The sequence below is a fragment of the Dunckerocampus dactyliophorus genome, chromosome 11 (genome assembly GCF_027744805.1).
Source record: "Dunckerocampus dactyliophorus isolate RoL2022-P2 chromosome 11, RoL_Ddac_1.1, whole genome shotgun sequence".
Taxonomy (NCBI): domain Eukaryota; kingdom Metazoa; phylum Chordata; class Actinopteri; order Syngnathiformes; family Syngnathidae; genus Dunckerocampus; species Dunckerocampus dactyliophorus.
Window position 1 is genome coordinate 23,597,331 of NC_072829.1, and position 12,038 is coordinate 23,609,368.

The following is a 12,038-nucleotide window of genomic DNA, read 5'->3' on the forward strand; positions in this document are numbered from 1 at the left end:
TATGCTCCCACACACATTTCTCCGTCGCTCTCCACGCCAGCAACACAGCGCTTCCTCATTACCCACCAATCACACTCACGGCGAGATGCATTCATGAACACTGGAATTCTGAACGGCAGGTTGTTACATTATAATGGGATTGGCTATGAACGGAGCTTGTCGTTTGAACTCCATACAGTGGATGGAATCGTAACTCAGCTTCTTAACACACCTCATACACGCCTGGTCTGCCAGAGAATAAGAAGGCACAACAGGAGGGAACTTGGCAATTTAGCTAGCTTAGATTATATTTAGCTAGTATTCAGACCCCTTCTTGGTTTTGTTTTGTTTTTTTAAAGCCACTAGCAACAATTCTGGTGACTTTTTCTCATCTCCTCCTTTGGCGACTCTAACATGAAAGCACGCATAGTAATCCATCGTTTATCGCGGTTATTTGGTGCCAAACCAAATTTCCATGAAGTAGGATTCCTCATTTATAAATCAAATATTTTCTTACAACATAGAAAACATGTTTAGGACCATCTAAATACGTTGAACATTATTAGAGCCCTCTAGACATGAACTACCAACCCTGCAGTCACATTTGCACTCATGTAACCCAATATAGTAGATACAATAAATACCATTTAACATTTACAAAGCTATTTAAGGCATAAATAAGACTCGTGCTAGTGTGTGTTGCTGTAAATATGTTCCCTAGGGGAGCTGAGTGAGTGGTGGACAGGACGTGACATCAAGGTTTCAAAGTTGAGTTTCAGTTTGCCGTGGGTTAAGGCTGCAATAATAACCTGTGTTTTTAATGAAGGTTTTTTTATTAGGGATTATTGTGCCTATTGTGAGCTTGTTGTTCCGGCGCTCATCTAACATTTTTGACGCCTAGTGACCAGTGTAGAATACTACATATGAACGTCTTTGAATGTGTCTTTTCAATGCCTTATATTTGTATTTTAGTTAATGTAGCCATTTTTGTGATTGAAAATGCTGAATTTAGGCAAATAACATGAAATGTTTTCTTCAATATGCATATGTTTTGACTAATAATCAGCCGCTTTCAACCACAAAGCAAAATTCGAACTGCTAAGTGGCTTCTCAATGAGCAGCCAGTCCCTTTAAGTGTAAAATTCACCGTACATGGGCAATGAATTGCTTCTCTAGAATCCTTTTGGTTCAAAAATAGGTATAATATTTAATACGTAAGGGACATGAGGATGGAAACAGGTAGTGTCATCAGCTCTGTGCGTACAGTATTTGTAGAAGCGCACTTGCATATGCACAAACATGTTTGTCCATAAACAACCCTCCATCTTTTGTTGCCAACTCGGACGGCACGCTCAAATCTCTTTCGTCCAAGCACACACACACACACACACACACACACACTTTCATACAGTAAGGCACATTCTCCTACTTTCACTTTTTCGCCCACCGCAAAGACAACCCCCCCCCGTCCCTTTCTTTTCCCCAGCTTCCGTTGCCATGCTTCTTTGGTCACACCTTTCAAATTGAGTTACAGCCCGCCGAGAAAAGTGTGGCACTACAACAATCACACGAGGCGCTTCTGCTGACCACAGCGTGTCTCTGTCAGGCCACACACTGCAAAAACATGTCTTGCTGTCACTTTGTTAACCATCCATTCACGCAGCACCAATAACAGCCTGAAAACACTATCATCAACAACACGTGGGAAGAGATGCGCCTCTTCGCCCACGCTTCACAGCACGTGCCCTTTGCTGAGACATAGTGAAACATGTCAACATTTGTGGTAATTTCACCTTAAAATAACCACTTCAGTGTCATCATGATGGTACACTGGCTTTTAATAAGGATATTAGTGTCTGTCACTGTCACTGCGATGCCTACATAGGCTGTCCATAATGCAGGTGGACCAACCAGGACACAAACACTAGCATTAGAGCTGACGTTACAGTTGAGAGTCGAACAAACCTTTGGAGCATTACAATGGTCATTTTTAACACATTATACTATCATTGTGATAGCACTGGTAGTGTAGTGGTGCATAATGCGGCTTTGTGTAGTGAGCACAGGTTTGATTCCCAACCAGTGCCCCACCACCCAGTGGAGCTGTCCAGTGCTGGTCCCAAGCCTGGATACATGGGAGTATTTTGTCGAGATTGGTTTCCGTTATTGGTGTCACAAGATCTCCTGTCACGAAATCTTGCGAGATTAAAACGTGGTGATACTTTTTGTTTTGAGAAAAGCTGTCTCGCGGGAACAAAGCAGCCAGAACCGGATTGTCAGATTGTGAGCTGTGGCATCGCGGCTACGAATGATATTACACGTAATATGGAAGTGTGCCAGGCAGGACTGGAACACATCATTAAGTGCTTTACGCACACAATAAACCTTGCAATCCAACCTGCACTCGGCGTTCCCAGTATCAGTTGTTTGCTTGCAACGTGTGGATGCTTTCTTTCATCGGAATTCAACAGCTGCCGTGGCTCTAATGTCCAAGCAGGAGCTGTAGTAATTTTACATTTAATCAGTTACTTACGATTTGTCAGATCAATACTTGATCGCTGCATATGACTTCTATGAAAACGTGACAGTCGCATCTATATGGAAATTCACTACTTCCTGGTACTAAGCAGTATGATAACTGTTGTCCTTTTAGCGTAAACATAAAACGAATTTACTGTAATCTTTATATTTTTGGGGAAAATGTTACGATCTAAAGTCACAAGAAACTGAGAATTTGAACCACTGTTGTGCTTGACGTCCCCAATTTTACGAGACTTCAACCCGGCAAGTGTCATCGGATTCATTCCATCAGCATATGCTTTGCTATTTCTTTGGCTTTTTGGCAACATTAACGCAAAAAGATGCTCACACGGCAGCCTCTCGGGGATTACGTCACAAGCAGGAGAGTGTCCTAACGCCGCACAATCTAATATAAAAAACAAAACAATGAAAAACAGGACGTAAAAACAGGACATGTCTTGGGAAAACAGGATGTTTGGTCACCCTAGCCTAGGGGAACAATGAACACTCAATAGGAAACCTATAAACATCACAAGGAAATGTGTGTTTTTACACCTGCTGTATATGTTTTTATTTCATATAACATGAATGCTACGTAAACGTGATGTCTTAATCAGGTGGATTGCAGTCTGGATCTGAACCGAGGCACCTTTCTACAGTAAACGGGACCAAATTACGTTATTTCCATGTTTGTAATTTAACCAGCTCAACTTTTGGGAGTTTTACCCTCAGCTTATTTCAACTTCTAAGAGGGTATTATTATCATCAAGAAAGATGGGACAAAATGGACAGATGGACAAAAAAGCTGGTCACGTGCGCCAAACTGAATATTCATGATTCTCTTACTGTGCATAGTAGCCGTTGGATGATCTAGCTTAAAACAGCTGCAAGACAAATGTTCTTCCTGACTGTTAGTATTTTTTATTGGCTCCACAAACGTTTCAAAGATGAAATTTTTCATCTGGAGGATATTTCTCACTTATTATCCCCATAGATCATCCTGCACGTGCAGTGTGCAACACACAACATCCATTCAAGCCGAATGCAGCAAAAGTAATAAATAATTCTACTGCGCATTGCTTGTACCAATACTGCAGTGTGAACGTCTTCAGGCTGTGTTAACCACATTCCCCCTTTGTTTACAATGAAGCATTGCGCCGCTTTTCTCACATCCTTCTCCTCTTTCAATACAGTCAAAGCGACTCTTGTGTCATCCTGTCTGCGTCTCCAATCTCCTGGAGCGAAGCTGTTTCAACTAAAGCAGCTAAAAGGGTTAAGATGGTTAAACAATGCAGACCAAAAAAATTTACTACGTCTGCTCAGGGGAGGAATAAGGGCTGCAGACCATTAGGGAAATGACAAAATGAGGAAAATGAAAATGAGCTTCAAAAGCAAAACATTGCAAAATTTGCCTTTGAGAGAAAACAAGGCGAGTAATCGGGTAAAAAGCGTGTCAAGGAGAGGTGGACGGGGGGGCTCGCTGTTCTTTCTGCCTCAGGAAAAAGAAGGGAAGGGTAAACAGGAGAGAAAAGGATGGCGATGTCATTAAGTTGGCTCGTCGTGACCATCAGGAACATTAACTCTGTCTGTTTTGCTTTCTTCAAACTGGTCCCCCTTTCACTTTGAACTCCTCTTTTGGTCTCTCAGCCATCCTGACTTCCAGCTTCTGCAGCTATTATGGAACCTGCACTGGTAATTACACATTTGCAAATTTCTGATGTTGCTTCAAAGCAACAAGAGTCTTAGGAGCGAAGCAAACTGCAAAGCTTCTGTGCAACAAAGAAAGTAAAGCCTTTAGGATAGCTGCGGCCACACATTTGTTTGCTGCTGGTCACTAATTCAATTAATATCAAAAGGCTTTCAGCCAACTTGAAAGAAAATTGTCTTCACACTCCTTCGTCATTATATGCAAAATTTTCTCCCTAAAAGTTTAATTTGACTAACTGTACACACATTTCTATTATGTTAGTTTTCAAGGATGTGCCACATTTATCGATCCACCTGGATTAACTTCCCAAATCCACATAAACACCTCTTTGCTAACGTGTTTGATTAGATTGCCACCTCATGAAAATGAAATGCACTATGCTGCTGCTCATATCAGGTCTGAGTCATGCACAGGGAGCTATTGATGACAGAGGAAGTTTGAACATCCAAGTAAATAATTGTGACAGCTTGCACAACAAACACTGACAAATGTAAAACTCAACAGAACAGGAATTCCTCAGTCAGCCTCCAAGGCCTGCAAGTCTGCAGATTATTATTTTGTGACCTTATTTCCTTCATTGTGTTGGCAGAGACAATTGGAGATGCTTTAGCTCATCCTATTCCGGATGTAACATACAAAATAATTTATATTAATAAGAAACAAAAAGGACACATGGACTAAAGGCACAGAGCAGCTTTAAATTAACAATAGAAAGCATGAGGAAATCACAGTAAAGATCGGCACAGGCATCAGAACCGCCGTCCCTTTACAGCATACTATAGCTCCACCAACATGTACTGTACATGTCCTGAGCGACTCCGTCACTGTTTAAAGTAACATTTTAGACTTTTTTGCGCTATATAAGATGGTAAAACTAACAATATAAGCATATCTAACTCCACAAACAGCATTATCGTTTTGAAAGTTTGAGGTTCATCACACAATACAGTGGATCCCCGCACATTCGAGATTCAGCATTCATGGCCCCGCAAATTTGCAGATTTGTAGAAAAATATGTATTTATTTTTCGCTCAAATTGGCTTTTTTTTTTTTTTTTTTTTTTTTACAAAACACGTCATTCACCCTAAGTTTATAATAAGTAATACTTATTATAAATAGGTGATAATACACGTTAAATCTGTTGGAGCCTATCCTAGCTGTCTTCCAGAGAGAGGCGGGATACACCCTGGATTGGTCACCAGCCAACTGCAAATATTTCGTCTTTATTCTCTTAATCGTCTTTAATTGTATCTTACAATGTGCTGAGGGTCGATTAAAAAAAAAAAAAAAAAAGCAGCCGCGGGCCGTAAATGTCCCTGGGGCCACACTTTGGACACCCCTGATCTACATTATAAATTCATTAGTGATGGATATCTATATATTTTATAAGTTTGTGAAGAATATTTTGGGCTTTTATTTTGTTAGCTTCCGAGTAAACAATGTCGCTAGTGAACAATGGCAATTAAAGACAGAAGGGGAGGGTTCTGGATCTTAATCTAATCTCATAATTCCAATACTTTTATTGCACATGTTGATCTGAAATCGGAGGAGAACGTCAAGCAAGAGGGAGGTTTTGGAGGGGTAGGATCCGTGTGTTAAAAATAGAAATTATTATGGGTGGTATCAATAACTCGTGGATTTTTACCATTCGCTGGAAGCTGTGGAACGTGACGTAAAAGCAGGGACTTATTGCAGCTCACAAATGCTGAACAATGAGGTTGTGACTTTGTATTTACTGGGCAACTGTAACTTCAGTCCCAGCAATCCCGCCTCTCGACCAAAGACTCCAGCTCACCGGTGACCCTGAACAGGATAAGCAGTAGAAAATATATTTGTAATATTCCACTCACTTTGGGGTGATCATTTGACTTGTGTGTCGCAGTAAATGTTCACTTCACTGGAGAAGTGTAATGAAGCTTATTATTTGGAGTGACACGCACAGCAGCCCTGGGTTGCACCATTCTTTTGTCCAATGCTATTCTCAATTTGACAGAATCTCATCCAGAAACTACAGTGGGGGTGTTTTCAAAGCGTCCACTAAAGGTAGTCCACTAAAGGTAGTCCTCGGTTTATGAACGAGTTCTGTGCCTACAAGGTAGTGAATTCACTCACACTGTACACAGAGCACCTTAAGGACATATAAAATGTAGTAATAAAAATATTAAATACCATATTAAATGAAAAAATTGCAAGTTATCATTTTTTAATTTCATGGAAGCAGATCCTTTCACATTCCATCCTTGATGATGGCTGCGGGGGTCCAGCTACTTGGACCGGGCATGCAGCCAGTGTTGATTGGTGTTTCTCTCCTTTCTGGACATTTCACAATGTCTAATTTCACTTTTATGGCAGTGGCTTTTCTTTTCTTCCACACACGGCCATCGGGGGTGTCTGCCTTGAGCTTGGGGGACATGATGAAAGAAGTGGTGAGAGGTTGGTGAGGGAGAGGCGGGGCGACCTTGTGTTCTTCCGTTCTGCACACGTAACTAGTTCTCAAATGAGTCTTGTATTTATGAAACAAACTGCTTATGTCAAAACTACATTTTGTAGTTTTTCACGTCATAAACTGAAGAAAACTGAAGAAACTTGCGTTTTTATTCCCCCGTACAGTTTTTGGGAATTGTTTTTATGTTTTACTTATTTTACTTCTGTGTAAACTTCCCCTAAAATAACATCTGCGGTGCACAACACAATGAAGTGTGTGCCTCGTGCTATGGTGGATGAATACAGTGTGGCTACACAGCCACACTGAGGAATAACAATGTTTAGAACTGTAGTTCACTTTTTACACTTCATTATGTGCCCTAAGTGGCAGTGTGCCAAAGAAAAGGAAAACCATCACCATGGAAGTGAAAATGAACGTCATCAAAATTCAGAGAGAGAAGAAATGCCCACTAACATTGATGGCTATTTTGTGCTCAACCGCTTGACTGTCGTGACCATCATGAAGGATAAAAAATGCCAGAGGGGTCCTGGCTTCTATGCGCTGTTACAAGGCGATGTGGGAGGAGAACACAAGGTTAGCCTTCCAGACTAGCCTAGGACAATATTTTAAGACGGTAGGACAGCCACAGGGAGAAAAGTAAGGAGCAACTCTCTGTACTACTGTTTCATTTAATTATTGTATTTAATCTTTTTATTACTGTATTTTATATGTCCTTCGTGTGTTCTGTGTACAGTGTGAATGTCTCAGGAGTTAATTTACGTATAAGTTCCGACTTGCACTAAAACTCGACTTCCATCACAGTCTAGGAACGGAACATTGACCACCTTCACTTTCTGTATGGCTTTAAAACTTCATATATGTACTATAAATAATGTGTCGCTGTTTATGCAGAGCATTATTATATTGAACGAAACAAGTGCCGACAGCTTCTCCAGGTGACTTCGGGTGAGAGGCGAGGTATATATAGACCAGGGGTGCCCATTACCTCGCACAATCAAAGGTGGTGGGGGTCGATCGCATGTGTCACCCATGTCATAAAGGCCACTTTGTAGAAGTTGTATGACATCAGTCAGCTGACATTAAGCTTCACTCCCGATTCACTGGTGCGCCTCCGCGACAAATTAAGTGGTGAACAGACATGTCAAGTAACACATGGAAATGCAACTCTCATCGTTATTATTCCGACTACAACTAAACGAACTGGGCGATAAGATGCCTATATCTGTAACAAGCAGTTATCCATTCACTTGCAGTCGCTAGTTATGTAGAAAACAAGACAACCGTTTGACGGCTTTGCACCGCGTCCTGAACTCCACTATAGAAATGTGTGTTTTTTACACTTTCGTTTGTGAAACCGTTATTTCATGATTAACTGGAAAATGTGCCCATTGCTGAAACCTCTTTAATATGTTGTCTTGGCTTCAGTTGCATTGTCTTTTGCCTAATCACTTTCATTTTCCTAGAATGTTTCATTGCAAATGCTAACTGGATGTAATACATGAGCTGTATGTATAGTGAACACTACGTAGCTATTTTGACTGACATACTACTCAGGTATGCGCAGGACTATTGAGGAATTATGTGTAATTATATTTATTGCCATATTGAATTGAATTGTGAATTATTGAATGAGATCAACTGTTTTGATGACCTGTAAACTTTGAATCTGCAAAAGTGAAACACATATCAGTATTTATTTTAGCAGTTTCAAAGTTTACCAGTTAGATTGTATATACAGTATATGTTTTACAGTAAGAGTTACTGTAGATCATTCTGACACACTCCTATGTGAATTCTTGTTGTTCTGACTCTCAGGCTGAAAAAGTGTGAGCACTCCTGATCCAGACAAACAACCATTCACGCTCACGTCCACATCCGCGGATACTCTTGGGACTCCAGTTAACTTAACATACATCTTTTCGGACTGGGGGAGCAAACCAGAGTACCTGGAGAAAGTGCAAACATGACAGGTCCAAGCCGAAATTCAAACCCAGCACCTCCTGGCTGTGAGGCAGACGTGCTGCCCACGTCCTGTGTTTACACATTAGATGATGGTGTCGTTATCAAAACATTTTCAACTTCCTTAACGCCAACGACATGCAAAAGAACAGCCAGATCGACACCGTTTTATACGTCTATAGTTGAATACTGTGCAGTGTTAAGGCTTTGTTAACTTTGTTACTTCTTTTATAATTAAGCAAAAAAAAAGAAAAATAATCCACGCAAAGCAGATGATTTGCACATCAGAAGATCCTAAAATAATCAAATGACATTTGACAGCCATCCTTCTATCTTCCACATCTCTGACAGGCGCGGGCCTTTAAAAGTAGTCGCGTACAACTTCACAGTGTTGGTGCATGTGAAGTTTATGTGCGTCCTGAGACAGTGCTCTTGATGGAAAAGCTTCAACGTGGCAGCAAGAAAAGAAGAAATGGGGCCACGGCTCCCACAGGAGCCCCTTCCTCTCACTAAAGCTCAGTCTGCCCCTGAATTTAATTAGATTCTGATATCAAGCTTTTGCCTCCTATGCTTCCATCCCTTTTCAACATGCGTGAAATTGCATGGCACTATCTATTATTTATTCACACTCATTTGCTTATTGTTTCTTACAGAAGCATTCGTTTGGGTCCTTGCTGCTGCGATACGACGCTCTACTTCATCTCCCTCACCGCTCAGGCCCACCTCCTCTGCAGATCAACTCGTTTGCTGGTCGGAGGGTAGCTATAGATTTTTTTTCTCTCCCCCCCTTTCACCCAATGACAGCACAGTGAGGTGCTATGAGGGCTGGGTGCTAATGAGCTGACTCTGCAATGCTGGGGGAGATGCTCTATAACACAGGGGGAGTGAAAGGATGGAGCAGGCAAAGACTCAGAGGGGCCATTATGACCATGCAGCACAGGGGTTAGAGGGATTGAAGAGAGAGAGAGCGAGACATTTTGGCTCCAAAAGGCAGCCCCCATTCACTGAGCTCATCCTTTAAAATGACATCCCAAAATGTCACTCTCAACTCTATTTCTTCCTCATTTATCCACTCTGTGTCTGCTAATTGCAAGTCAAAAGGGGGGAGCTTATTTGTCTTGCTCTGCACCACACAGTATATGACCAATAAAAGAGCCCATAAAGACACTTACAGCACAGTAATACGTGTCATTTTATATTATATGCTACTTATCTTAACCCTTTCACATCAATCATAGCTGGTTGTCCACACACATGAAGTACAGTATATGGCTCTGTGTCCATCCAAGGCCACTGTGTTGTTGTTGTGTACACTGTGTTGCCATGGAACTTGTTTTACAACATGCAGCATCAAATACCCGGCGTGTAAACCTCAACATCTAAATAAATCAACATACAAGTAGATGGATGCGTTTATCACGTGGAATTGAGTGCTGATGGTGCATGTGTGCGGAGTGGGACCACATAGAAGCACACTCACACGCGTGGGTGACCGAGAAGCTGTTGGATGACTCCAGGTTGTCCACATTGTAGTTGAGGTGGAAAGGCTTCTCGGTGGTGTTTTGGTTGGTGTTGTAGAGTTGCACCGCGAATCTGAAGGCGCTGTGCTCCTGCACCGTGGAGCGCATGAAGAGCCCCCCTGCAAGAGGAGCGGGATCACATAAAGCGTGCACTGTCTGACTTTTAGCTCTGAATTGCCAACGGATAATGCGTTAACTATTTTTTTTTAATCTTACTTGAGCAAATAAACGTCCCTTTTCGCACTTGAGCTGCGCGTTTGGTTAAAACTCCCCACGTCGCCTTTCTTTTTATTTCCACGAAATTGCAAATACTTCAAACCCATCATTCGCCTTTAAAGCTTCAGCATTTCTAAAGACTAAGTTACTCTATTTGGACCGTCAATGCTGCGTCTGCAAATTTACGGAATAAGTATGATTGCAAAGCACTTACCGATATTAATCTGATTAGGAAATCCCGCAGACGATGTATCGAAGAGCCACAGGAGAAACAACACCACGCGTTGTGCCATTTTCCACTCCCACAACCTATCTGTTCAACTCCTTGGGAAGAAGGTGGGCAAATTCATATGTTCGGGATGGAAGCTGACGATGGGAATCCAGTGGACAGATGATGGTCGCTCACAGTGCACCAATAAGGTTCATTGAGGTGCACAAGAGAGGGAGAGTGAGAGGAGGAAGGAGTGAGGCAGAGAGAGAGAGGGTGATCTGATTGGACCAATGTTGGTCAAACTTGATCGGACATTAATTTAAAAGCAGCAACCTGCTACTTTACGACAGCCTGGAATAACCCTCGTACTTGTTTGTGTTGGGCGACCAATCAATAGAAGCACTGCATTCTCTGGTGGCCAATAGGCTGGAAGGCTACGTGACCACTTCCAAATGCACGCTGCAGGTTTGTGTCAGACAATCATGAAGACTCTCCTTAGTATATATTTTACACTGTGGACTTGTGAAAATATATGATATGCCTTCCCAGCATGACACAAACAGTAAAATTGCCAAATGATTGGCACTGGATTTAGCTAAGCAAATAGGTAACTGGATAATTATTGCATTATGAACTGGCAACAAGTTATTTAACCCTAACCGATTCTAATTTGTGAAACAACCATGTCGAAATACGCTTCCTGTGGTCATTTTGTAACTGGCTTTTTTTTTACGAAAATGTATAAGAACATCACCAGCGGCTAGCATGTTGCCAATAGGCTAGTGTTTGAAACACACATGCACATGCTCATGCACATAAGCAGTCGCAGAGAAGAAACCAGCAATTTGGAGTCATTGTGTGGTTACTAGGGGTGTAACGAGACACCCAACTCACGAGATTACACGATGTACGAGTTAGGGTCCACAAGATGAGATTTTAACATTAATTAAAAAAAATATGACTGGACAAAGAGACTTAACCAAGTCACAAAACAATGGAGGTGTGTTTTGAAATGTTTATTGTCCTAAAAAAATGACACTCTAAGATATTGTCAACATTTTTTTAGATCAAATAAACCTCTGTTATGATAATATACTGTATAATAATAAGCTCACTGTTTTTCTCTTATGTACTTGTCTTTGTCTATTTACGTCAGGGCTGTGCAGCTGTCCTTTGATATGTATAATTTTAAAAACTATAATTTTTTTTAAAAACATATACATATACATACATTAGGGCCGCACGGTGGTCTAGTGGTTAGCATGTTGGCCAACACAGTAACAGTCTGGAGATCGATCCTCGATTCTCCCTTGGGCATGGGTTTTATCCGGGTACTCCGGTTTCCTCCCACATCCAAAAACATGCATGTTAGGTTAATTGGTGACTCTAAATTGTCCATAGGTATGAATGTGAGTGTGAATGGTTGTTTGTCTATATGTGCCCTGCGATTGGCTGGCGACCAGTCCAGGGTGTACCCCG

The 12,038-nt window shown here is 41.5% G+C and overlaps 1 protein-coding gene across 7 annotated transcripts in view; it reads right to left on the reverse strand.

Annotated features, from left to right (window-relative positions):
* gria3b (glutamate receptor, ionotropic, AMPA 3b) overlaps positions 1 to 10,881 on the reverse strand; it is a 116,667-nt gene extending 105,786 nt beyond the window's left edge. For 4 of the 7 annotated variants that reach the window (XR_008572874.1, XR_008572875.1, XM_054791863.1 and 1 more), the window contains exons 1-2: positions 10,563 to 10,881; positions 10,093 to 10,251 (exon numbers count right to left, since the gene is read on the reverse strand). Coding sequence is in view for 5 of the 7 variants with exons in the window: in XM_054791863.1 (XP_054647838.1) it covers positions 10,093 to 10,251; positions 10,563 to 10,641 (238 nt within the window). In the remaining 2 variants the exon portion in view is untranslated. The remainder of the gene's footprint in view (positions 1 to 10,092; positions 10,252 to 10,562) is intronic. The other 3 variants (XM_054791861.1, XM_054791860.1, XM_054791859.1) reach the window with 1 other exon arrangement.
* Between the last annotated feature and the right edge of the window lie 1,157 nt (positions 10,882 to 12,038).